Source organism: Leuresthes tenuis, unplaced genomic scaffold (assembly GCF_036924035.1).
Source record: "Leuresthes tenuis unplaced genomic scaffold, fLeuTen1.0.hap1 SCAF_10, whole genome shotgun sequence".
Taxonomy (NCBI): Eukaryota; Metazoa; Chordata; class Actinopteri; order Atheriniformes; family Atherinopsidae; genus Leuresthes; species Leuresthes tenuis.
In genome coordinates this window covers 5,656,102-5,683,996 of record NW_027325364.1, presented here as the reverse complement: position 1 = coordinate 5,683,996, position 27,895 = coordinate 5,656,102, and the positions used below count along the sequence as shown (strand labels likewise).

The window sequence follows — 27,895 nt, the reverse complement described above, 5'->3', positions numbered from 1 at the left end:
GAGGAACCAGTACTGTTGTTGACATGTGCTCATGTACCAGTGCTGCAGGTGTAGGCTGCAAGTCCAGTTACATCCACCTCTCCTGTGTGGAAGCTGATGTTTGCAAAAGTGCCTTTAGTGTGTGTGTGTGTGCGTGTGCGTGTGTGTGTGTGTGTGTGTGTGTGTGTGAGACAGAGTTAGCAGTGCACTGAAGTTCTTGTGAACGATTTAAACGGCTGGAATTTCACATTTATCTTTTTCATGATAACCTCAGACTGCATTCAGTAGACACAGATACAGTAGATGGCAGATGATGCAGAAACAAAACATTCTGGATGTTGCTGCTGTCTCTCAGGGGAAGTTTTGTGGATAATTACATTCTGTCAGCAGTTATCTAGATGAAAAGGGTGAAGATGAAAGGGTCTTTAATGTCCTTTTTATTTATAACCTAACGCATTACGAGTGTTTTGGAATTAAAAGCAAAATGTTGACTTTTAGAATGTAACACTTTATATATTTATTAGTTGTGAATTTCATGCAGAGTATAACATGTAATACTTTTTGGAACTGGAGAACTCTGGACACTGGGGCTTTTCAGTAAAAATAATGAGCAGATTTATAGGTGCTCATGTTAGTTAGCGGGAATGTATGACGAATGGCCCTGTGCAGGTGGTGTCACAGAGATGAATGGATGGCGCTAACGCAAGTTAACCATCTACTGACATGTCTTTATCCGTGAATGGAAGCAAAAAAGAGTCGCAGTTAGCAACTGCTTTCCAGTGCTTTAACCTTCTGAATCTGTAACCAGCTTACTGCCCCCTGTGGCTGTCTTGGGTCGTGGTCTATGACTTCAGATTGAACACCTGGCGTTAACTTCCGTGATTCTGAGTCTTGTATAAACCGGTCAGTCAGAGCAATAAAACCAACATAAGAGTTAATCAGTGCATCACAAAAACTGTTTTAAGCCAAAAACTTTAAAAACTTAGACAGATACCAACCCACAGCCACCGTTCTGGTGTCCCGTGATCTGAAATGGTAAATAATTTGCACATACTGATTCAAATGTAACTTTTATAGCTCATTCCATCCCATAACAGAGATGCCACTGATGGCTTTGGGACACATTAGTAAAAACTACATTTCTGTGGAGACAGACAGTATTAGATGGGTGGTTTTAAAGTAGAGATTTCTGTAGAAGGTGGTGTCTGAAAGACCTTTTGCACACCATGGCTGAGCGTAAATTCAAAAGAAAAGATGACTCTGGGAGTCTTTCTTTCTTCTGGAGTTTTTCCACATTTAGTCTTGAGATAAGTTTTGGATGTTTGACATTGAAACCATGTCTTGTAATACCGGTTTGCATAATCTAATCTGAGCTCCTTTACCCGTGTGAAAATCAGACTTGGTCTAACATCTAAACTGTAACAAGATTATCGATGGTTAACCTATTTTATTTTATGGATACATCAAACTGTGCATTATCAAAAGCTGCTTTTACATATCAGTTAAAAATCTGTTAACTTGAAGCCTTTCTTCATATTTCTGTGACTGGCTGCAGAAAGAGGTGGACAGATCTTTAGACAAAAGATGCTAAAGCTCACATCGACAATGTGAAAAGCTCCAGTCAAATTCAGTAAAAATGTTTCAGCCAGTTAAGAGTACTGAATAATCTTTAAAATCACAGCCTGTGCAGAGCGATCCAAAATTTTTGAGCATGGAGGTAGCCTGATGAAGGAGTAGCCCTCGAACGCCATTAGTAACCCAAGAATCAAAGAAACATATTCCCAGCAGCCCCCTACTCCATAGCAACAAACATTTCACGTTTTCGGCTCGATGTTAAATTCAATCAGTTGGAAACCAACAGCCCAATGCTGCCAAACAACCTTCTGACATCTCTTCAACCAAACCTATGAGCTGGAATTAACCATTCATGAAAAAACTGTTACTCAAAAATGTATCGCTAATAAATAATAGTTTTATACATATAAAAACATCCCCCTCTGGAGGTTTACTTTATACAGGAATCTCCCTCACACACGTCATACATAACTCGTCAATTTTTGTTCTCAGCAGTGTTTTTGCCTTAAAAAGGGCCTTGAATCATTCATGGTTCGTTCACACACTCACACAGTCGCTCAGTTCATCCCGACGTGCTGCCGTCGGGTTCGCTATGGCTGCATTTCGCTGTTGAGTGAACAGCTCAGCAGGAAAATTAAAAAAAATGAGAGAGGAGAGCGTTTCTTCTCCCTCTCTGGCCGGGTGGAGTCACAGTGAAGCACCACCCATGTCAGCAGCATCGAGGGCAAAGCCACGAAACAAACACGTGCACAAAAAGCACAAACTGGGAATTGGTGGGCTCTCTTTACATGAGAGACATTCGACTTTTCTTTAACGCACCCCATGACCTTCGTTAACGTCAACATGACGGCTCCGATGAAACGTGATGGGCTGAAGAGTCCGCTCCTCTTCCTCACAACATCCAGACTTAAAACATCGCACTGCTTTCAAAAAACAAAACGTCTTGTACCTAAAGTTGATGTTCTGAGAGTTCGCACTGATTTCAGCTGCTGACCCTCCTCAGTCCAGTTTCTCCAGCACCGAGGGAACGTAGACCAGGCTGAGCTCGCTGCCGAAGTCGCAGACGATAGCAGCGTTGTCGAGCACCAGCAGCTGCCGGACACCCTGGCCGTCGCTGCTCTGGCCCAGGTAGACCGTCTGCAGCAGGTCGCCGAAGTTCAGGTCCCAAAAGGAGACGCAGCCCTGGCCCCCCGTCACCAGCAGAGACTCGGAGATCACTCCTAGACTGGCCCCACAACCCACCTCCTGGTGAGGAGAACGGGTCGGTTAGTATGACACAAAAGACAAAGAAACAGAAAATATTTCATTTTGATGGTCATTATGATGGAGCAATCCTAAACTTTAAGACCTTGGAAGAAGAGTGTTTTCAGATGTACAGTTTCTGTCTAATGATTGAGCAAGTTTCAGGTTTCAAAAAGGCTTCTTTGAACTGTGAACATTCATCGTTCAGCTTTTAGAGACAACTGTACTTTATCCACAAGGATCTGGTCTGATTGGCACAGTTCATAGAGATTATTGTCAGATTAAGGCAACAAAATGTAAAAAGCGTGTTTATCTTATACTTATTCTCTTATTTTAGAACTTTTCTGGGTATCTGTGCAGTTGTTAATCATTTTGGGTTACATCTGTCTCAGGTGTTCCGTTACAGTGGACCACTGAAGAGATCTTGACAGTTTGTTTGTCCATATGTGTGAAAAAAAAACACTGCACTGGTTAGTACCTGCTGTATTGAATAGAGTTTGATCCCCGTGCTGCGGTCCCAGATACAGATGAGGTCATCCAGTCCTGAACTGATGACACAAGAGGTAGTGCAGACCAGCGAGGTGACGTCACCACGGTGCCCGTAGACGTGACTGACACGGCTTCCTGTCAGGACGTCCCACAAGCAGATGGCACCGTCCTGCCCGCCGCTCGCCAGAACCATTGTCTGATGGTAATGAAACACACAAAAACAAGAATTGTTTATCACTACATTGATTCACTTTCACTCCTGGAGTGGATGTATGGTAATATTAAAACTAATTTTAACCAGTAGGACGTAACCAACGACTAATAAAACAGACCTGATGCAGGAGACTTCCTTTCACAACGCAGTTTCATAAATAACATTCATTCAGCTCTTCTAAGTCTTGTATTTTGGCCCATTTTTTATATAAAACTGAAATAAAACAGTATAAGAGAAGGGTAAAGAACTGACTTGGTCGATGTAGATGGCTGTGATCCCTCCAGAGTGACCCTGCAGGGTAAAGAGGCAGCACGAGTCCTCCAGACGATAAACCTAAATAACACACACACACACACACACACAAAGAGGACTATTAAGCGGTAAGCATGAATAAGACCTGTTAATGTTGTAATACGTTTACCGTATTAAGTACTGACTAAATTAGGAGAGTCATTGTGTTACCCGAACTGTGTGGTCCTGGCTGCCTGTGACAACCCTGCCGGCGGCCGCTCGCAGCACTGTGATTGGCTTCTGGTGAGCGCACTGCACAGAGCGCGTGAGCTGGCAGCTGATCACATCTTCGCTGCTGTAACAGGGAGACGGGGGCATGCTGCCTCGCCCAGGGGTACCTGCAGGGAGATTTTTTAAATGTGTGAAATAGGGTTACGTTTTAGTGTCTGAGATGTGATAAAAGAATATCAATCTTACCTCTGTACTGCAGCAGACCCAAAGGTTTGTGTATCTCAACAGTGAAGAAATCTAAGGACCCGTTCAACCGAGCCGCTACGATTCTGAGGAGGAAGGAGGGACAGAATAAAGCATAATCTTTTCTTACATGACAAAGCTCAAAACTTTCTGCCATGAAGTTAGAGTAAGTGACAGCCAAGTGTAGTGAATCATGTAACTGTATTCTTCAAGTAAAGTTGCCACACTTCAGTTTTCTTCAATTCATCATTCACCTAACTGCAAGCAGCTGGAGGACACTATTAATCAATATTACCATCCTTTGTAAAGTGGACGGAGAATTGACATTTTCGAATAACATCCCAGGTATGAAGCAGATAAATGCCCCAAAATGAGCAAAAATGAAACCTTTTTAAAACAAATGGATGTGGCTAAAAAGTCCCAGATGAAACACAGCTCAGCTCTGTTGGGTGTTTGTCTGTGGTTGTTTAACCTGTTGTTGAGGAAAGCCAGAGCTGTGATCCCAGATACTCCGTCTTCATTACTGCACCGCAGTGACCCTTCGACTGCATCCCACAGCTGTAACCAAATCAACGGGCGACAGGTTGGCAGGCTGTATTTATTCTAACTGATGTCTTACACAGACTCAGATGACAGATATTTCAGCTTATTTTCTAAAACCAGACTTTAGTAACTTTTGTGGTGGTTTACACACCTCCAGTTTGCCGCTGCTCCTCCCAGCAGCTATCAGATTTCCTCTCAGCTCCATGGCCCAGACAGAGCTTTCCCAGTCTGCCCCGGCTTGTGTTCCAGCTGCGGAGACTCTTTCTGGGTTTGAGAACCCAGCTACATCTCCTAAACTCTGTCTTCTCTGGAGCGGAGCACCAGAGGGTGGCGAGGAGGAGGCTGAGGAAGGAGAGGGGTAGGTCGAGGGAGAGGGAGGCTCGTGCTCCATGTAGGCACGCTCCACCAAACCTCCAAAGTCAAAACCTTCTCTGGGTGGAGTGGTGAGATGGGAGGGCGGTTGGGAGGTGAAGTTGGTGTCAATGAGTGGCGTCAAATCAGGCTGGTCTGTGAAAAGAGCCGGGCGGGCAGGTGCTGCACGGCGTCGCACAGGGTAACACTCGTCTTCCGATAGGTTGTCGCAACCGATGGAGGCGTCTCGACCTCCACGGTCTAAACAATCGGACTCTGCCGCTCCGCCGATGCTGTCCCAGCCATCTCGCTGCTCCCAGCAGCCACTACTGCTGCTCCGTCTCAACCTGAAGAGGAGGCATGGCACTCAATTATCAACAAAGGATCTACCTTTTTCCAGGCAACTAGTGATAGACTGAAGCTCAGAATTCTCAAACGTCTCTTTTCCTGCTCAGTTTATATTTTGGTCCCAGGTATTTGGGATATAAAATAGGAAGTATCATTAAAGTACTGAGAGACAAAATAGCGTTTTGAGAGTTTAATTAAGCCACAGTCTGACCAAAAGTATCCAGTACCTTTATCATAAGGATCTACCTGTAATGAAGTTCACTGACTCACTGTTGGACATCTGTCTGAGGAGCAAGTCTGAGCTTTTTTAATTTGTGTTTTAGGTTAGTTGCAAGTTCCTACAGTTGAAAAGCAGATTTTCATCAGGCAAAAAAAAGGGGGCTAATGAAGTTGGCCGGACAGTCTGAAAACCTTCACAGGGCAGCACGGCTGCGTAAGTAAACCAGCAAATATTCAGACTGTCTCACCCCTGCTTTGGTATAACAGTCAGGCAGTCCCCAGTTTGGGCATCCCAAACACGGATTTGTCCAGCCAAACAGCAGCTAGCCAGCAGCATCCCGTCACTGGCCAAACACTCGATGTCCTGCAGGACAGAAAAGGCAGATCATGACTGCAAAGAAATTCGATGAGGATAAGGCATATAAGCACATAAGGCGATTCTTTGCTGCTGCCTTAGCCCCGACATTGTTTTTGAGAAATACAAACATCCTTTATCTTAGCTTTAAGAGCGTGTTCTCTCACCATACTGTGTCCCCTTAGCAGCAGTGGCGAGATCTCGCTGACAGGTGGTGAATAGCCATAATCGTCACAGGGCAGGTCTCCTCGCCGCCGCCGCCCATGAGCTACGCCGTTCTGGCCATAGTTACGAGGGCACAGAACCCGGTAGAGACAGAAGAGCAAGAGAACCAGCAGGACGCCCGCAGCCAGGCCAAGAGCTGCCACCCTGGAGGGTGGAGAGGTAATGGAAGCGTCAAATAAGGAACCTTTTCTCCAGAAATAAACTGAGCACATTTGTTTTGTACAGCTCCAACTTCATCAACACAACATCTTTACACACCTTTATACTTTTAAACTTTTTAATGTTTCGTTTTAGTTTCTTTTACAAAAGCTATTTCTCTGTCACTGACAACACAACAACTCCAGCTATGAGTTTGTCTTACAAATATTCTGCAGCTGGCTGAACTGTGCTGAGCCTGGCTGAGCTCGACTTTGTACTGAGGAATGTGGAGTTAATGTGATGATGAAATCTGTCAAAGAGGTGCGACTTTCTCTGCCCACAAACAGTCTCTGTAATACTACAACTTGTGCAGTAATGGTGCTACATGTAGGCATTGATGCCCAGAGAAAAAGTGTGCCGGGATGAAGGATAGGGTTTAATTTCTACACCTTTGAGTAAATTTGGATACGAGACTCACTAATGGCTCATTTATTGGCTCTAGGTGCTTTTCAATGAGCCAAATGACTTAATCTGTAATATGAGAAATCACTAAATAAGAAGTTAAGCCAGTAAGTCGGTCTTTTGTTAGTTTATGCCTTAAAAGAGGGCGACACATGCATATTGGGGATAAGAATGATACCTGTGCTCTCATAAACAAACCGAACACAAAGCATATTCAAGTGACCAGATTGCGCTTGGGTCCAAAGAGAATCTAATCTGATCCCAGCAGTTGCTCTACCCTGATGAGCTTTGCATGATGCTGCAGCACATACAGTGTCAGAAAGGTGATTAAAACAGTGCATGAATGGGCCTTGTTTTCAAAACTCCGAAACTTTAAGCAGTATTATGACTGTAGCAGCAGGAACACCACATAGCCTTAATAAAAGCTAAACTCTAGCAGCTTTTCAGCATGTTATGCAGGATCCATCATAAGGGGATGCATTGTAGTTGGTAACTGAGTTCACAGGTTAAAACAATGTCATCAAATGTCTTTTGGAAAACTGCACTAACCTCTCTTAGAGGCTTATAGAGTGTGGTTACTTAAGGAAATCCAAGTAGTGGGTCAGTAAGAGTGCAAATCTGCTGCAAAGAATGCAGTCTCATCTACAAGCAGTCGTGCAGTACTGATTAGTGGTTTATGTGGACAGCGAGGCAACAAATAGGTGAAAAGAGTAATAAACGATTATGATAAGATGAGTGTTTAACATCCCGTGACTGTTTCAGGTGATCAGCTTTCCTCTTTTCAACATGCTATCATACCAGTATCTGTGTCACTCAGTGCAGTGAATCGAGTTCCAACATCTTTATCATACTGGCCTTCATTTGCCTCAGGGTCATCTAAACTCAGCTGCCTCCTCCCAACTGTGAAGGTCACAACCCTGACCCAATTACAGTCAACGGCCTTCGTGCTGATGAAAAGAAGAGCTTCCACTTCAGTGCACTGCTGTCACGGGGACATCACACTGCCTTATATAACACAGCACAAAGAAAACTCAACTCCTAGCTGAGCTCTTGTTGATCAGATGATGTTTGAGGCTACTTCAAGCTGATAAAGTGGGAGGGTGGGCTAAAGCAGTGTCTGTAAAGTTTCTCCTAATGTGGCTCACAGGTTTCCTAAACTGTTAAAAGTCACTAATATGGCTTTTACTCAAGAAGTGTTGTGGATGTTATACAATTCATCCATAAGATATTCCAAATGAACTCCTGATCTACAGCATTCCTGGTTCTTATCATGATTAAATTTATGATTTAACTAATTTTGAAAATTCAGCCGTTAAAAAGATAATCAAAAGGAAGCATCTTTAGACAGTACAGTAATAACTTTTCAGCTGCCTGTTAATGCTCTATAATGAGCAAGCGACTTCTTCAAACTCTGTGAACATCATTTTTATAAAACCCTTGGGTGAACTACATACTTGCCCATAGCGCTCGAGTCAAAGATGTAAAGCCAGTTCAGTCAGACAAACATTGGAAAAAGTTCTACTTAATGTAGACAGCTGTTGGAGGCTTGTTCTACTCAGACACACTGGTTTAAGACAATCATTTTCTCTTCAAATTTTCATTTAATTTCATTTTCTCTAAAAATCAAAAGTGATGACCACAGAAGTTACCTCAACTCATATAGTCACAGCAACCACATCTACAGAAAAAAACAAGTTTCAATTCACCAGAAGTCTCGTTTAAATATGTTAGAGAAAGCCAGGTTACCTCAGAATAACTGAGAGGCAGGTTCAGTTCTAAACTAGGTGTTGCTGAGTACTGACTTGTAGAGGGTGAGGTCCGTCTGCAAATCTGCAGAAACCCTGGGAATGGGCGGTGGAGGATGCCTCGTGTCCTGAGGGTGACGTGTCTCAATGGCCTCCTGAGGGCTCACGTGGACGGTGACGGGAATAACGGGTAAGATGCTTATATACCTGAGAATGGACAGAGAACATATGAAAAATGAAGGTTTCATCCAAACATTTACAGCTAGAACAAACGTATTCACTATGAAAGATTCAGCTAGAGGGAAAATTAGGTGTTCTTCATTTTATACCATCGTGTTCAAAGCAAAGTCACAAATCGTGTTTAGAGATCTTATTGTTGTGGATAGATTTACAATTACAGTAGCTATGAGAACTGTTAAAAAAAAAAACTGTGCAGCTTTAGTCTTTTTTTCAGTCTTTATTTGGAAACAGCAGACCAATAGGATTAAAAACATAAAGCGGAACATCTCTGTAGATAAGTGGAGATCCCAGAAGAGGGAATGTGAACATTACAATCCACAAGATGTTCTGAATATTTCCTCTATGATAGAATGTTGTATCCACATAAATACAGTATAAATACAGTATTTCAGTGTTCACTTAATACACAGAGGTAAATATAAATAACAAAAACATCAAGTAGATTCCTGTTTTATCCAAAACAACATATTTATGGAGTAAAATTAAACAAATCTTTTGCATCACTCACCTCTTTGCTAAAGTGATGTTATAGTAGCTGAAGAGCGAAGGCCAGTGTCTGAAAGACAGTCTCCTCCATCCCTCCTCATCCTCGGCTCCCCAGGTGATCTGAGGCACCGCAGGCGGGGCCTGGGGGAGAGGTCCTGCCCTGGCTGACCCGTCGTGGCCCTGTGATTGGTTCTCGGGTAAAGGAGTTGGATCTGGTGCAGGGTGGATGCTCAAGGTGCTGGTGGGATCCACTCCACGAAAAACAGGAGCCACCCCGAGGTGAGGGGGCAGACCAGCTGCTACAGGGTCTCCCAGAGGGCTTTGCTCAGACACCTGTGCAGCCAGGTAGGTGCGGATTCCAGCAGGGTCTGTGTAAACGAGGATACCGATCCAGATTACTGTGCCGGCCTGAAAATGGAGGGAGGAAATATCTTTAGAACAAGTTATCTTACATTTAACTGATGTTGAATTAAAGCTTGAAAAGCTCTACTTCTTTGTTGTTTTCATCATGTGATTCTGAGTGTAATGTGTGTCTTTAAATGTCCTAAAATGTTCATTTCTCATCGATCGGTAACACAGTCAAATTTTTTTTAATAATCTGTCACAAGAAATGAGTTTTTAGTTGAATTAACTGTGTTAGTTAATTTGTCTTGGTGTGGACAAAGTTATGTTAATTCTTTGATTGGTGTTTTTTTTCTTAAATGAAAAGTTTTTGTGTCAAATTTAAAGCGTAAATAGACGTGGAACTACAATTATGAAGCACGTTTGTCTTTATTTTACTGACAATAAGAATGAAACTAGTAACACAATGATAATAATCTTTCCTCTCACCATGATGATGCGCTGAGCCAGGCGTGTGCGGGCGAAGAAGTACACCACGCGCAGCCTCTTGGGGAGCCGCAGGTTCCTGAAGGCCGGGGTCTGCAGGGTGATTGTGTGGGGGGAGGGTCGTGGTGGAGGGGGCACCTCACGTGTTCGCAGGGGTCCTGGCTTTGGTGGGGGCAGACCAGCTTCAGCTGGCAGGCGGCGGTTCAGGTCGGCCAGCTAGGGGGGGTGGAGGGTCGGGAGAGATGACGCACTTTGCTCATTTGTTAACAATGACTGGATTATAACTTCACTCAAAGTCATGTAGATGTGAAGCACAGGGTACAAATGTAGAGAACTGTTAACTGAGTAAATAGAAATATTAAGACACAGCTATGGGTTGTGATTAATAGTGTTTTCACTGTTTTCTAACAGAATACGAACAATTATCCATACTGTACGTATATTTCACATTCCTGTGATGATTAATGGCTTATTCATGCCATTATCTTATTGTGTGTAAATACAGAGGCTTACAATACTAATGCTTATTAACAGGGCACTAAGCTAAATATTAATTAAATGTTTTGGTAAGAGGTTTTAGATAAGAAGGGCTCATGTGGGAGAACAATAAGCTGAAAACTATGTAGTACATATAATTGGGCCTGTGGTTACCGACTTCTTGTGTGTCCTAAATTTGTTCAATTGAGAAGTTAAATCAACCTCACGTATTTTACAAGACACCAGTGAAGTTATCTTGTAGAAAAAGTAGCCATTTAATTTTTTTCCCCCTCACCAGTGCATCATCTTATGTAACATCTCCGTTTTAATAGTGTATACAACACAGGTGACTTTCAGCACGGCTACATGCACAGCTGAGTCAAGCTACATTTAGGGTTCCACTTGGCTATTTAGTTGGACCACTGACCTTATCCCAGTATACCTGCAGGATGCTGTGTGGAAGAACTAACAAAACTTTTTGCTGCTTCAAACTTCCTCTATAGTGGATCATCGTATCGTAAGTATAGTCAACATTGAGGCTACAACATTCTAAGTCTGATTTTAAGTCACATATTCCGACACTTCAGCCGTCTGACAACGAAAAAAAAGTGAATGAGAGCGGCTTTATTGGGAATTCAGCTGTATCACTATATGCTTATGCTTTACTGTTTGGCAAAAAGATTGAACTTTGGAGCTTATGCAGAGCGTCTAGGCCCCTTTGATTCAAGTTGCACGTATACATGCAGGAGTGATTAGATCCCCAATGTTAGTCCAGGTTTAATAGCTCGTGCTCGATTTCAGTAAGACTAACGTTTTCACATGCGTTTCAAAAGTCCTATTTACAGAGGCTGCTGCCATCAGAGATAACTGTAGCTACGAAAGAGAGCCTGTAACGTCTTCTGCCTGCAGCTGCATGTTCCTACTTGCTTCCCGGAAGAACATCGCCAGAGCGTCGCACTGCCTCTGCCGGTTTGCCTTCTTCCTGTCAAGCATCCTGCTAAAATCTCCCTCCCAGAAAAGCAATGCACATGCACCTGGCTGTCCACTTTACATTAAAAAGGCCTTGAATTTATTAGCCGTGGCTCCACACTTGGGATTATTCTCATCTTTGCACAGATGGAGATTATCTTGATCTGGCACCGACAGAGTTTGGATCAAGTTTTTCTTCATAGTCAGCAGTGGACCAATGAGTATAGGAACACCAGCAGTTTCCTAACACACATGGTTTAACAGGAAGGGACAGTTATCTTTTAGCATTCGCTTGCATTCTCCGGGTCTCATCCTCTAAACATCACTGGACCGATTTCAAGTTTTTTTTGTCCCTACAAATAATCTAGATCTAATAATCAAGAATAATCTGAAAAAAAAAACAATGGGGAAAAAGCCTGGATTTTAAAATACAAGAATTCTCCTTTAAGGTTTTCAGCAGTATGTGCTACTGTAGTTCTTGTATTTGATCGGACCCACGAGCCCGATGCTCCCTGCAAGCGTCAGCGAGAGGCTGGCAGTTATAACCCTGACCACGTGTTGCCCTTCCTTGGATCACTTTTGTTTGTAATAGACCACTAAATCTTATTCCAGAAATGCTCAGACCCAGGCATCTTGCCATCACAATTTAGCCCCTGTCAAAGTCACTTAGATTAATTTTTTCTGTTTCCAACACATCAACTTTAAGAACTGACGGCTCTTAGGCAGCCAAATGTATGTCCCCTCTTTTTTTTAAATCAGGTGCATCTGTTACTTTCACATAAACATCAGTGAATAAGGTCCTAAAATGTAAGAATATTGATTGCCTTAGTGTAGGTTTGAATGTGTGCATGTATAAATCTCACCTCCATGCGGCGGATATCTATCGATAAAACTGTTGTAAAGAAAAACATCTGCAGGAAGAAGTCAGATACGAGCCCGACAACAGCAAAAAGACAGAACTCCTGAAAGGAACAGAAACCATGTTACACAGCTGCATCTCAGCAGACTGCTGGATAAATACGTCTAAACATTAGTTTCTTTCTGTGACACAACAATTCAAATATATTCATCTAACCTGGATGGCTGGAACCAGAGTGAAATATCCGATGAGGATGATGCACAGTTCAGTGGCCATGTTCTTCATGATAGACCAGCTCTCATTACTAAGGCCTAATGGAACAAAGAGCAACATTTAGTGGAATAAAAGTGAATTAATCTTCAACTTCAAATAAACTAATAAAATGAATCAATGCAACCCCACCCTGAGCAATGCGCAGTTTGACCTCGAGGTCGACGGGGGTGGAAACCACAGATTTGGTGAGGACCAAGACGTTCTCCAGGCCGATCACCACCACCAGGTAAGGGAAGATCTCACTGCAGGAAGGAAAGCGCAAATCAAGCAGGCGAAGAAATGATGATCATTTGAAAAGGAGCAATGTTTGAAATGGGTACAGAAGTTTCACTAAATTTCACTCAACTTATGATGAAAAAAATGGTGCTGTAAGATAAATGAATCACCATCCAGAAACATGAGTGAACATAAACTACACGAGGCCATCACCTCAACAAACTACATCAAAGTCAGGCAAGATACAAGCACGAGAATGCTCTAAAAATCACCTTCCAGAATAAGCAAATCATCAACTACATTTAAAAGCCTTTGATAATATTTGGCAGATAGCGGCAGGGAATTTCCTCCCCTGACGAAGTGTGAGGAGAGATTAGTTTGAGAGTACAGATAAGCTTGAGCTTTAGAGGTAAGTGTATAACTGGGTCACAGAGGAGTCAACAGCTCTACACATTACCTCACACACACTGCGCCTGATAAACACACTCTAACAGGGCCTATCACTGCCACTAAATCAGCAGTCCTGCGTGTTGGTGCCAATCATGACAAAGCAGAATGTGTAGCTTGTTGATGGCAGGGACACGTTTGTGTTCTTTGTGAGTTTGTCTGTTGGTGATATTGAAAAAAAGTGAAACACGGACGAGAAACGATATGTGAAAAAGAAAGTCCATCATATTTTGGTGCAGATCCAAATAATTTTTCTTAAAATTCTGATTTTTGGCGAAGGACTTTGTTCTTTAAGTGTCCTGCCAGTATTCACAGCCTGGTCGCGCTGACCTTGGCGTGTGTTTGTGTGAGCGCAGGGTATAAGCACAGCCCACTGCAGACCTGCGTGGATCTTAGTCAGTGGTTGGACAACAGAGTCCCATTGTCACGCCATGAGGTCTGCTTTCTAACAATCCTCAAATGATTGGACAAGCAGTGAATGTCAATAAGACTATATCCCCGCCCCCCTGAGGTAGTCCAACCCTCTTCCGCTCCCTGTGCTTCCTTTTTAATCAACATAGAACACTGACTTTCTGTCCTCTTGTTGTAAACATTAACACAAGTCAATGTAAAATCACCATGGAGGAAGTGGCTCAGTGATCTGGTGTGTGTATGATTTTGTGCAGGTGAGTGAGGTAGCGAACTGTCCTCGTCTTTCTTTGAACAAGGTAAGAGATAATGAAACTGTTAGAACATTTAGGGTCAGTAAATATGTACTGAAAACATCTGAAAGTCAATAAAGAGCCTCAAAAGGACTTCCCAGAAGAGTGACTCAGAAGATAAATACAATGATCTTAGTGTGTCACTTTACACACACACACACACACACACAACACAAAGCACAGCTGAGCCCAAAGTCACCAGTTTTTAAAAGGTATCTGATCAGAAACTGAAGTATTGAACAAATGTAAAGATTGACCCATTGACATTACTACATGAAAAGTTAAAGAATATGTGGATCGGTCTTCTGGGCACCATGTCGCATTGAACCAAATCAGATGAAATCCATTCAGAAGCCATCTAAAGTTCACATCAATGTGTCGATGATCTCTTCCAAGTCAAACGATCCAAGTGAGAATACATGATCATAAAAACAAAAAAACATCTGAGACAGCTGAGACATTTCAGTCTGAAACAACAGAGACTGATAAGAGAGACATTATAAAAATGTCTCACAGGATAAATATGAAACCTGAGAATCAGGTTTAACACTCATCTCTCTCCACCACCACTGGCTTAAAGTTTGAAAAGCTAATGCTCACCATTTATCTCTGCTGGCAGAAAACAAACCAACTATGCAGACCAAACCCTTGTTAGTTATCTCGACTGAAGTACGTAGAAAATGTGGGCATTCCTACCCTCCGTTGAGTGTGGGTGTCAGTCCAAACAGTGTGCACAGCCCCACAGACATGAGCAGAGAGCTGAGGACTGTGACCACAGCAGCCAGAGCTAGGCCCCACTTAGACTTCACCATGTCAATCTTACCTGCAAGTAAGGAAGAGGAGATGCACTGATTAACTATTCATCACTTACTGAAAACCTCAGCCATGATAAAACATGCTCTTTCTCCGATGAAGAAGCTTTAAAAAAGAATACAGTTTCCACTTAATGAAACAACATTTTTGTCATTTACATAACTTCCATCCATAAATACTTTTCTAGGCTTGTGTCTATGTCAATACAATTGATTATAATTGATGATTCACTGTCTTTTCGTACAGTAGCTGGGGGAAAAAAATGGGGGCTTTTTCTTCAGAATCAATGGTTTCATTTTAGGAAAAGAAGAGTCCTGTGGTCACATGCATGTATCTTTGCAAAGTTTACATGCTTTAAATATAGTAAATCATGGAGCACTGATGTGCGTCACAAACCTTGAAACCCTGACTCATGGTGTACTCAGGCTGGATGGTCTGATTTGTCCTCCCGTAGCCTTCTATATCAGTGCACATTTTTATATACAAAGCTACTCTCGCTCTGCTTTCACCTCATCTTACCTGCACCTTAGCTAACTCTCCCCAAAGCCTGCACTGAACTCAGAAAAAGAGCGTTTGATAAACTGCTCCGTCTGCTTGGAATCAGCTGCAAGTTAAAACTAGAATCTTAGGGACTGGTTTCACTAAATAAATTTCATAACTAATTTAATAACTAAACTGTTATTGATGTCAAGGCAGAAACATCTGGCTGACGAAAAATGCCCCGCGATGCTGATGAATAAATTATTTTATATATTCATTTTCTTTATTTCTAAAGAACATGTCTGTTGTTGTCACAAAAGAGTTACATCTTCTGGTTAAATAAAGATTAAATACATAAAAAAATACCCAACTCATTTGGTCAATCATATAAAAATAGCTACATGAGACTAACAGAGATTTGTTTTCATTGACAGATATACTGCATACCCATCTCCCCCATATTAAAATGTATAACTACAGTACCTAAATATAATACTATGATAAAACATTTAAATGTTGCATATAATATAACATTTAATATAATCTTTATATATATCTATCAATGTTTATTGAGAATCAGGAGTTGGTGCATTATTACACTGCAGCATGTTCTAAGTTTGCTAAACTAATAAATTAAATTATTAATCACAATTATTGTGCCAATTAATCAGCTTAAATAAAAACTACAACCTCATGATAATGACAGCCTAACATAGGTAAACAAAGCTGTTACAAAAGGTTTTTTTCTTTTTTTTTTAAATAACAAAAGAAACAAAAATGGAACCAAACAACTCGGATTACATTCTGTCCACTCATCCATGAGCTCATCCGAAGTGAAGTCTTCCGAGCTTTAAGTGCCGCAGAAAACACTTTTAAAAGTAACAAAAAGCTTAATTCCTCCCATTAATTTTTTTTCTTCTCATTATCAAACATACACATTCCAGCTTATCTCCCCATAACACTACAGTTTACACAGATGTAAACCGCTGTATAATATTTACTGCGATGTGGAGCACAATGCATGAACAATAAAACAGAAAAAGGAAAAAGAAAAAAAGGGCCACGTCAGGTGGGTGCAGCTATCTACAAAACAATCAGTGTCACATGCAGGGAGAGGCAGCACACAAAGCAGATGACCATTCAGAGAATGTACCGAACACATGAACTTTGGTTCTGATTTTCAAGTTTGACAAGTTATCTGTTCTTTAAAAATGACAGCCTTACATTACAATGCTACACCTGAAAATAACTCAATTGTAAAATAAATTTGCTGCATAATTTAATCTATAAGAAGTTAATCTAAAAAGTTTTTTTCTGGCCACCAGAGAGGTGGACTGATGTGTGGTAAACAGGCCAGAGTCAGAACTGAACCTGGAACACTCTTCTTCTTCTTCTGTGCATACAGCACTCGCAAAAACTGAAATACATTTTTATAGTATAGAGTATTTATGCTCCATTAATTTCTTTTAGGGAGACACATTAGAACAAACAATTTCTCCATTTTATCTTAGGAATCTTAACTCTAAAAGGAAAATGGTAAAAACTGCTGTTACAAGTTTCTTAAATCCCTTTTGCAGAGTACATTAAAAATGCTTCAAGAGGGAGCCAAATGTGAGTCACCTAATTGGCTTGAGTGTGAGTATTTGTTTGGAGTACTTTGAGTATATGTGTGTGTGTGTGTGTGTGTCCTGAAGTAATGTTTGTGTTGGCAAGTTGCTGAGGGTTTGCTGCTGGGTGCATTCTTACAGAGGTGTGCAATGTTCCAGCACGAGGATAATCCCTGCACCAGACAGGAACAACCTTGGCACACAAACACACGTGCACACACAAAGGCGCAGCAGGCATAGCTTTGAATCTTTGGCGCTTTATAAATATCAACGGGCCTGAGGTGCACTAACAAAGAACAAAGGGGGGAAATAAAGCCGTAAAAAGAACAGTGGAACGAGAACCAGAGGACAGAGCACACATCCAGGGAGCTGGACTCACGTGTGGAGAAATAAATGTAGGCAAAAAGGATGATGTATGTGGTGACGAGGGGGATGAGCTCAGGGATGCCGATTTCTTCCTTAAAGTGGACGTGAACCATGTGGTCATCTCTCAGACTGCAATTGGCTGACGGGTGAAGCTGCTTCAGACGGGTCCGTAAGCTGCTCAGGAACCTGGATACACACAGGCACAAAGATAAAAATGTAAAGCTAACTAACTGGCTATAGGACGAGAAAGAAATGTTCAGAAAAGAAACTGCTCTGAGACTGGTCCTGCTGGGAAAGCTTCTCGAGGATAATTCTTATCAAAGGAGAGGAGAGCTCTCATCAGTTGTAAAAATGAAACACTGTAAAAGGCAAACCTGTGATGTTTACAAGAATAATTACACATGTTATCAGCATATTTTAAACCACATGGAATGGAAGAAGTGCACTGGTACACATTTTAGACAGTTTCTCATAGATGTCATCCACAGTGTTCCTCTGAGTAGTACCCAGGAAGCATGAAATAAAAAGTTCTTTGACTTAAAAAAATGCAGACTTTAGTCCAAACAGCGCTTCCATTCCTGCCTCCACACAGCTGACTGACCACTGTGATGTGAGTGTGAACAACAACCTGAGAGTTTCAGTCGAGCAACATTAGGGCCCACAGTTGACCAGTAATGTAACACGCTGTGAAGACTGCGTGTTACACAATTAATAACTAAAATGCAGAATCACAATTATCTGAGATGATCCTGATTGCATAGTCATGCTTCTCATGATTCACTTTTTAAAAACAGCTGACAGAAATGTCATATTGTTTTCCACCATTTAATAAAAAGTATAGTAGTTGACATTCATCTCCTTGCACAACCATTCTCTGCGGACATGACATATTGGCCATGCACCGTTTTTGCTCAGAAGGCCTTAAAAGTAAACAGAAATAACTTTTAGGTGGATTATTAAATTATCACTAAGCTTATAATATAGTGGGCTAAAAATGAAGAGACCACTGAACCATTAATCACATCTATTTGTATGTCAAATAATGTTACAATTTCATAATCACAAGCCCTGCTAAAGTCCATGTGCACTGGCAGATATCAGTCTATAAATTAAGTTAAAGGGCTGTAAAGGGGAAAATTAACAGCAGGTGACACACTGAGACCATTTCATGATTCAATTACCGTCCACATGACACAAAGAAACTACACTACATGTTCATGTCCTCTGTTTTGCATGCAACTCGCCTTGCATCATAGCTGGAGAGCACCACAGTGATAGTGTATGTCACCACCCTCTTCTTGTTGTAGTGACTAACGCCTGTGTACTTTCCAGGAACACCAAACAGGAGGTCTGAAACAAAAACACACACAACAAATTATGATTTTCATGACACAAATCTCCAGTCACAGAATTTCCCATAATCTGTATTGGTTTGTGCTTAAAATCAAATATCTGTGGGAATATCATCCTCTAATGAGAGGATTAATTACAACATTGCTGCTGACTGACCTCAGTGTAATTCCCACCGAGCATTGTTGTGGAGTTTGGGGCCTTCTACTTTTGAAGAGCAGCTGGGATACATTTCCAAAGTGGTTTAAATGGCAGCACAATGTGAACATCACTATCTGTCTGACTTTATTTGGCCACCAAGCTGTTCCTGACTTTGGTTCACGTATAAGCTTTCCACTGCTAAATTACTTGAGCTGGAAGATGAGTCAAAATGCTGAGCTGGCTTTGAGAAGCCGGAAAGGATAACTTGGTTCACTGTGTCAGTGGGTAAAGTTTTTTTTAAGAATTTGTTAAATTTCCAAGGAATGAAACTGCTTGTTCTCTGTCCATATGAAAGTCTGCTAGTTTGCTTATATGACTAATCCCTGCTCACTGCCTCCCAACAGTTACACATGCAGAATGATAGAAGAAAGTTATTATACTCACCTTCCAAAGAAGGTGAGTATAATAACTTTCTTTTTATTTTTAGGGAAATTCATGTTACATTTCAGCTGACCAAACAATTACCTTAATAAACACAATAAAACAATAGGAAATTAAATGCTAAAAGAAATAAATTCATGGATAAAATCCTTGAATATATGAGACCCTTGGATTATTCTTATCACCATCATCATCATCATCAGTCCCTCTGATCTTTACCTCGCAGTGTCGCTGAGGTGTGCAGGCCTTTCGGTTCATGTTTCTGGATGGTCTTGAGGAGGTCGGGGTCCGACTCGAACAGCTCCCGTTGGTTCTGCCAGTAGTTGCCAGGGGAGACAAGCAGGCAGCCGTGCTCTGGTAGCACCGACTGCATCCGCCGTAACCCTGGAAACAGGTCTGTTACCTGGAGACACAGCGCCTCGAGACTGCGAATGCCGGAGCTGACAAGACAAGAGACACAGAGAAGATAGAGGTGTCAATAAGACCTAAAGCACTACACCATAAAAGGAACACAAGATCCCGCTCTATGAATCATTCGTGCTTTTCAGTACAGTCAAACAGAGAAATTAAACAGCAAATATCACAGACTTTTAGTTTAAAACAGAGCCAGAACTCTGTTGTAAACTTCGAATGGAAGTTCACATTTTTTCTTTCATAACTCAAGGTCATGGACACTGATGTAGAACGCAGGTTAAAGTTCACATTTTTACTCCTACCCACTGCAAACATGATGCAAGACAAAGGCCAATGTATCGTTACAGGAGAAAGAACAACCTGCATCAAAACAGTGTTTTCAAGATCTAATTTCTTCTACCGCCTGACATCTACTTCTCTGACAATGTTTAAATCCAGGCTGAAAACAGTTCTATTTCACCATGCTTATGACAACTGAAAGTATTTTATCTGCACTCTTTGCTTTTAATTTAATTAATTAATGATTATTTTTATGTTTTATGGAATGATTTTATTGGCCTTCTTTTGATTTTATGTAGCTGTAAAGCACTTTGAATTGCCAACAAAGCACTCCAAAGAAACTGGCCTCGCCTTACTCGCTTGGATGCGTTTCTACCTGTCAGAGTGGACATGGTTGCGAATCTCCTCCAGAAGGCTGAAGACCTGACCCAGTGGCGACCGGAACATGTCCACCGGCACCAGGCTGCTGTCCCATGGAGACACCGCTGTCTTCACCAACACCTGCTGGATGTAGGCAACCGGAGGACCCCGGTACTACCGCAAAAAAAAGGGGAAGCACACCGGGTAAGTGACACATTCAGGCACAAGAACTGAATGAACTTACTCCATCAGCCTCACTAGAAGGTAACTTGCAACTGTAAATTGTTTTCTGTATCTGAACTCAGATGATGAAAGCCTCAAAGGCTTTAAGTTCAGCTCTTGCTTTATTGTTCATGAGTGCGTTGCTTCGACTTTTCAGCTTCTCTTTTGTTTATTTTAAGTCGATTTAGGGGTGAAAACTCTGGTTTAGGATTAGAGTTAGTTTAGTTAGCAGCAGACAAGAACAGAGACAAGAGCAAAGGTCAGAAATCTTATGAGCCCTCTCCTCTCCTACCCAGTCAGGCCGTTCTCCTAGGTCTCCCTGAGGCTCATGGGAAGGGACGCTGTAGTCTCGCACCCCTGTGGTGAACTCCACAGGACCCGTCCCAGGCAGGGGAAGCCTCAATAACGGATAGCTGGTAGAGACAAAGCAGTTAATAGAGAAAATATCCGACCTGATGCATTCTCATTAATTCAAAGAATAACTGCATTCTTTAAACCGAAGAATGAATCACACAGCAAACCAGTCTGTATTACTACTGCCACATGAATGTATTCATGAGCAAAGGTTGACAACTACAAAGAATGAGCGGTCATGGGAAAGGTGGGCGCTTCCTGATTTGTGTTGCGACACTTCTTGAAACCAGCCCCTCTGGCTTTTCTTGCTAGATTTAGTCATACGTGCTTACCTTGAGGCCTGCTCCATCTTTTTCATAGAAAAGGGTTTGTCCCTGCGTAAAAAGCTCCCTCTTAACATCAACCAACTGACTTGTCTGTGTGTCAGCATGTTAACTCTGTAGTGACAGGGTTAGGTAAATGTCAATAAAGCTAAGCTTACAGTAGTTTCAGGAGAGATGAATGCGACACGATTCTTTTTTCTCTCCTGTAGAAAAACATTGAGAGGCACATTTGTTTGCCTGAAAAATCACCTAAAGTGACAAGTATGTTAGCCCCATTCTTTAATTGGAAGCCCAAGAACAAGCTGGAGAAATCTTTTATCAAACAAAGTATTTATTAGTGATCACATGTAAAGTATATTGCAGCGCTGGAGTGACAGAGCTCCCGCAGGAAATCCATTAGGCCGAGCTTCGTTATCTGGAAACATTTCACATTTATATTCAGCTTTATCTCACAGAGGTTGTACTTACACTTGACAAGTATAATTGGCCAGTTTTTAGTGGCATGAGCAGGCCAAACACTATCCTCGTCGTGTTCTTTGGATGTGATAAACAATGTGTGTGTGTGAGAGCTGTTTTAGGCGTGCATCTAATGTACCAGACCTATCGAACCCAATAGAGATGTTTTGACTGACCCAGTTGTTTAGTGTAGTTATGCTATCTTTAAGTCTTGGACCATTTAAGGTAGTCTATTGTGTAGCATGAGCAGAGTGGAAAAGTGCAAACTAGGAACATAAGTTATCTAATAAAAAACAGAATATGAATACATAATGTCTAAGAACAAAGCCAATTATATACAACTATAACTATACAACTATATAAATAAGCTGTTGAGTTTTCGATTTTTCCTGTTAGTGATCACACACACGTTGTTGAAATCTATTATTTTTCTCTCACAACTTTGGTTTGGAAAGATTTAAAAGAGGTTGGAGAAATCTCAGGACCTGATGAAATGCTTGCTGAGTTACTGGTATTGATCAGACTCGTTTGCCCATGCAAACAGTGAATGGATAATTTGTTTCCTTGAACAAGCATTACTTCTCTTTTAAACATGTGCTTGTTAGTTGGATGGAAACCTCTCCCCTCTCTTTTTCCTCGATCCCTACCTCCCCTTCCCTCTATGTTTTCCCCTGCCCCCTCCACTCCTAGGTCACTGTACCTCCACAAAAGCTTCTTTTGTGTGGAGCCAGCCCCCCTCCTGACAGGCAGATGGAGGGACAGGCATCCCATTCTCACAGGGCCACTTTCTCACAGCCCTCTGCCCCAGTCCTGCCTTTAACAGCCCCGTCATCAAGCTTTTTCTCTGTTTCTTCCCCCTGGGTGGTGGTCAGTCGTCCATTTGTTAAGCACCCCTGCTGCAAGGTACAGCGAGGACAGCATGCAGGAAGTGCGTGTGCGTGTGTGTTTTAGACTGGTGAGATTGTTTTACAACGCCTTCACTGATGAGGCCCAGGCGAGTCTCTGACCTATGTCCTCTGTTTGGACCAGTGATTAAGCAAGAGAAGATACTGTATGTGCACGTGCTAAGTGAGTGTTTGTGTCATGGCGTCAGCAGGGAGTTGTTACGTGTATGCAGATGGTCTTCTCAAATGAGCTGAGTCAGTTACTCGTTTTGTTCTGTACGATTCAGTCTGCATGACGATACACCTTTGTTCACGTTTAAATGGAGGTTGCATTAAATTAAAGACACTAATCTCAAAAAGAGAATGAGATCTCAAAAATTACAACAGATTACAAGAATAATTACACATGTTATCAGCATACTTTAAACCACATGGAATGAAAGAAGTGCACTGGCACACATTTTAGACAGTTTCTCATAGATGTCATCCACAGTGTTCCTCTCTGTAGTAGCCAGGAAACATGAAATAAAAAGTTCTTTGACTTACAAAAATGCAGACTTAAGTTCAAACAGCGCTTCCTTTCTTGCCTCCACACAGCTGACTAACCACTGTGTGATGTGAGTGTGAACATCACACTCAGATGTAGAAACTGAATATACTTTCCAGTGACGGTCTAAATGAGAACATTAAACTTTCAGCACAGACACACAACATTGCAGAGTGCCTACCAGCAGGTGAGGATGCTGGCAGAGGTGAAGAGGATAATGGGAACTGGGTAGGATGCACACAGCAGCCCATGGCGGTAGAAGGCTGCCGAGATCTTTTCTCTCAGCTGCTCGCGCAGCGTCATCCTGGTGGGCGTGGTCAACTCCCGGCCATTAGGAAGCAGTGGGCGGCCGAGGACAGTGCGCCGCGGGGCATCCAAGGACCTGAGAGTGCGAGTGAATGTGCAGATTAACAACAAATCATTTCAAAACCTCCCAGAATCACGATGAAGAAACAGTCACGATGTATCCAAAGGAATATTTCCCCATGTATTTCAAGTTTTTAAAGCATGAAATAAATAAAAGCGTGCAACACAAAACTGGAACTGGAGATTTCCTTTAACCAATATCACTTCTACAGACAAGCAAACAAGTCAGCTCCATCTCGAAAGCCAGATAAGTTGATATAGCACACATGCTGCTGACTAAACGCATGGAGTTTTCCTTTCAGAGCGACTCCTGCTGTGGTCACATGGTAGACAGCACTTTAACACACAACTCATTCAGCAGCCAAAAAGGTGTGGGCACATTCCCCACTGAAGAGAACATCCAACTCAACCGATCACACCTGGGGGAAAAACAAACTCTACGTTCCCTTTTCTCAGAAGACTGTGTGTGAATTTCCAAGTAGGAAAGTTGGCCTCCTACATAATGGCCAACTTATTTGGCCATGTGTAGGAAATTAATTTGCTAATTTATCATAATAAAAAAATGGATAGAAACAAGCCTCTTTTTATTTAACAATAAGAAACACTGCTGAACACGTCAGTGATGGTAACGAGTGACTTTGATCATCCCCAACATATCAGCCGGTCTGCAGCCACAGCAGACAAATGATGCCCAATATGATGTTAACAACAAAGCTGCTAGAAGCAACTACCAAATCACAGGAATTTATAGTTCATTCATTTCAATAATCTATTGACAAATCGCTTTACCGAGTAGATTATAATCTTATTTTCTCATAGCCATTCATATCATATGTTATTATGTTATATGTTATGTCAAACCAGATGTGGCTTACTGGCATCGCTCTGTGCTGGACACTGATATGTCAACTTAAACTAAAACACAGTGTGAAATCTTTTCCTTGAGGTCAGTTCACATCACTTCAAACAGATCCAACCATTTTCCTTCCCCATATCAACTCAACCCCCCCGCTGAATCTCAGCTCTTGTCTCTGTTTACTCAGGTTCAGTGCTGCCTTCAGTGTTTGCAGTTGCACAGCACTCTTTTACAATATTAAACTGACTTTCCTGCACACAAAGAGAGCTGCAGCTGAAATTGTACAGTATCCAATTCTACTGATTCTCACTAACTCTCACTAATGTAAGTACGCAGCACCCTTTATCTTGTTAGTCACAACGCAACATCAGCCAGTGTATTACTCAGAAGCCTTGAGCAGCTGTAAGACCGTACCTGCTAACAGAAGACCAGTTTATCTCTCTGGATCGCGCCTGTTTACACCCCCTGAAAGCAGCAGCGCTGGTTTTTTTTAGCTTGATCTGTGCCTTGTGGTTGACATAGTGCTCCCTTCTTGATTCAGACAGAGTATGCGACTGCTCGGCTTGTCCCCCCGGGAGCAATGGAAACATCCCCTGGGAGGAACTTTCCTCAGGAGTCTCTTTATGTGTTGTTATAAATACTCTATACAGTAAACAAAGCAACGTCCCAGCAAGCTTGCACAATAGTTTCTGCACAGGTCAAAAGAGGCTTTTGAAGTAAAGCCTCCCTACTCTTCGTTTGTGAAGGAGTGCCGTCCCTGAGCCAGGTTCTTGTCCTGCTCGCTGCCTTGCCAGGCATTCATTGAAAACTCTCAATGAATGCATCCATGTCTCGGCTGTCAGTCCAGTTCCTTAAGTGTTGCAGGGTTTACGTGGGTGCAGCTGTAAGGCCTGATTTGGCAATGACTCAGCAGCATCTCCGTCAGTGAACTAATCCAGGATTGAGCTGATCGGAAACTCAACAAGCAGGGCACAGGCCCTGTGGCCACCTCCCATCGCTTCCCTCCTCCTCTGGTCACAGCCTACACTCTATCATGCCAGTCACAGGAAGCCAAGACATTCACATCTTAAAAGCATGGCACGGCTGAGGGAGGCTTTACAAGACAAGCTTCACAACCAGAGTGGAAAATGAACACCAGCCAACAGCCAAGTGCTGGTAAGCAGCAGCCTCAAGATGGTGAGTCGTGTTCTCCTCTGCTGTTTTGGCAGGTGATCAGTAATCGTTTGGAAATTATAGTCCAAAAGCATTTATTGGGGGTGCTATGACTGGGCGCATTGCAAATAACATTTATGGCAAAACCCAGCAATCCTCAAATAAATCTTCAACATGTCTCAGTCTAATAACGTCACGCTTTAGTGTTCATGTGCTCAGTAAATAATAACCTAATAACTAACAATCTCACTGTTCCCACGTGAGAAGCCGTCACACTTGCTTCCAAACAAAAACACAGACATAACAGACAGTCTTTCACACAGCAAGAGTAAATTCAGTTAGGAAGAGCATTGTGGGTCTTTGTTAGTTAATCAGATGGCTTGCAGATTAAGTTAGATTCCCAAAGCCACGTGCTTACAACATAAGTGTAAGAAAATGGTTTACTGACTTTTCGGAAGAACGCTAACAACCCTCTTTTCAAACCAAGATCTCCAGACTTAGAAATAACTTTCACTGGAATGGGAGATTCTAAAAAAGCGAAAACAATAAGCTTACCTCTTTTCAGTACTTCCTAAACCAACCAACTTGAAAGCCCCTTCAGGCTCTATGGATTCCAGTGGCATAATCAGCAGCTTCATGTATCATGCAGTGCACTCGCTGTACAGCATAAAGCAACATCCACCATTCCAGAGACCTTTAAGCTGCATTCATTCTCCGTAGCATAATTGCATTGAAATTCAGTGACATAGTTATATAATGTTGAAGCATGCGCCCCTGATCAGTGGAGACAATTAGAACGGTCATAAATGCAGAGACAAGCTCAACGTGAATGAGCGGCGGCTCAGTCATTTACAAGTAGAGCTGATGACAAAAGAGGGAAAAGTTCTGTCAATCAGTAACCATGTTATAATAACTAATGATGCGTAACAGGCAGGCTCTTTCTGTGCATGCACTTCTCTATGTGTCACAACATTTTTAAAGGATGTATTTTCGAAATGGAACATAGTCAAAGGTAAATTGTTTCAAATGTAATTTCTCCACCATGCATTTCCAATCTTCAAGCATGTCACAGTTGACAAAATGGTGAAATAGCTTTCCCAAGACAGTTAGTGTGTGGAGGGATAGTGGGGCTGATGCAACCATGTTGCAACATCACCTGCTTAGCTGGAACAGAGACTCTCGAAGACAGAGATGCCCATCAGCTCATTTCAGTCTTTAGTCAAAACTAATAATGGGAAATCTTATCTTGTCATCTTGCAAAGGCTAGGCAGAACAAAGGACGTCAACCAACTTGAGCTTCTGCTTTGGAGGAAATTCTGTTTCCTTACTGTATTGAGCTAAAACATTTGTCACATCAACAGTTCACTTGTTGCCCCTCACTAAAAAACAGCTGATGAACTTTGTCAACAATGTTTGACACGAGAAGGTGAGGAAAATAATCAACTAGCTCAGGAGTATTAAGGTCTAATTTGTTATGCTGTTATGTCATTCAACATTTCAACAACAACAAGGGAAAGCAGATGGCCAAGCCTAACTGCAGATAATATTCACTGATGCACAAATCAATTAGCTTGCTAACATGATCTGAGTGGTGTTTCTGGGCTGGTCGCTAGCATAAACATGACCCTTAAACATTACAAAATTGAACACCAGATGTGCACAATAAATAGGTATTCCTGATAGTCCTTAAACCCACGCAATAATTATGCTGCCTCCAAGTGTTTAAACTTTTTTCAGAACCAGTAGTCAATTAGTGATACAGAGTACAGAGCTAAAGGCTAACATTGCTAGCAAACGGTTGGCTACATTAGCTTTCCGTTCAACATAGGTCTCTTACAGCATGAATGTTACTTCTAAAATGTATAGTGAGAAACAAGTGTGGGGTCTGCGTGGCCAAATCCCCAATTACCCAAACTGTTAATGATAATATAAAAGTACAGCAATTAGTCTTACAAAAGTGACGCTTGCGTCAGCTTCCATGGTGTTAGCACGATGTTAGTTTGTAATGTATAGTTTTGGGCTCATGTGTACCATTACCAAACAAAACATTTGTGTTTGTTACTTCGCTACAACAACGATTAGAAGCTATCATTATAAGGGGCTTGAAAAAGCCAATACCTCACATGCTTCTCACCAAGCTAACGAAGCTAATGCTATCGGATGACACACTTGCCTGGACAGAAAGTCAGGATCTCCCAAACGTTATTGTAAGTATAGTCCTCCTGGATAAACTGACGATAGGCTGCCGCGTTAGTCCTTATTCTGGAACTCTGCTTGAGACCAATTGCTCGTTGCTGATGTTGTTATGCATGAGTATTACTGGTTGTCAAATCCCTGTGAGACCTCTCCACTTCGACCTCTCACCCCCAGCCCCTAGAGCGCAGAGACTGAGCGCCCT

At 42.0% G+C, this 27,895-nt stretch overlaps 1 protein-coding gene across 3 annotated transcripts; it reads right to left on the bottom strand.

Annotated features, from left to right (window-relative positions):
* Positions 1 to 254: 254 nt before the first annotated feature.
* On the bottom strand, positions 255 to 27,868 carry scap (SREBF chaperone). Of its 3 annotated transcripts, none has more exons than XM_072393695.1 (23): positions 27,671 to 27,868; positions 23,305 to 23,505; positions 20,852 to 20,972; positions 20,354 to 20,511; positions 19,504 to 19,724; positions 18,597 to 18,702; positions 17,366 to 17,538; positions 14,783 to 14,909; positions 12,852 to 12,964; positions 12,666 to 12,760; positions 12,454 to 12,552; positions 10,148 to 10,360; positions 9,339 to 9,724; positions 8,648 to 8,797; positions 6,188 to 6,389; positions 5,914 to 6,029; positions 4,899 to 5,445; positions 4,677 to 4,762; positions 4,208 to 4,290; positions 3,962 to 4,128; positions 3,752 to 3,832; positions 3,275 to 3,481; positions 255 to 2,799 (listed from the first exon to the last, which is right to left on the bottom strand). In XM_072393695.1, the coding sequence occupies exons 2-23, from the start codon at positions 23,424 to 23,426 to the stop codon at positions 2,554 to 2,556; spliced, it is 3,819 nt and encodes a 1,272-aa protein (XP_072249796.1). In that variant the 5' UTR covers positions 23,427 to 23,505; positions 27,671 to 27,868; the 3' UTR covers positions 255 to 2,553. The 3 variants fall into 3 exon arrangements, with proteins under 3 accessions (XP_072249796.1, XP_072249795.1, XP_072249794.1); XM_072393694.1 differs by lacking the exon at positions 27,671 to 27,868 and adding an exon at positions 26,053 to 26,383; XM_072393693.1 differs by lacking the exon at positions 27,671 to 27,868 and adding an exon at positions 24,760 to 25,307.
* Between the last annotated feature and the right edge of the window lie 27 nt (positions 27,869 to 27,895).

What these genes read in the sequence shown, in the direction of transcription:
- scap (XM_072393693.1), bottom strand. Translation starts at nt 24,935, where the DNA reads ATGTTTCCATTGCTCCCGGGGGGACAAGCCGAGCAGTCGCATACTCTG. An exon ending in CACCTCAGCGACACTGCGAG is followed by an intron (nt 18,703 to 19,503) that starts GTAAAGATCAGA and finishes TTTTTGTTTCAG; the next exon opens with ACCTCCTGTTTGGTGTTCCT. An exon ending in ACACCCACACTCAACGGAGG is followed by an intron (nt 12,965 to 14,782) that starts GTAGGAATGCCC and finishes TCCTTCCTGCAG; the next exon opens with TGAGATCTTCCCTTACCTGG.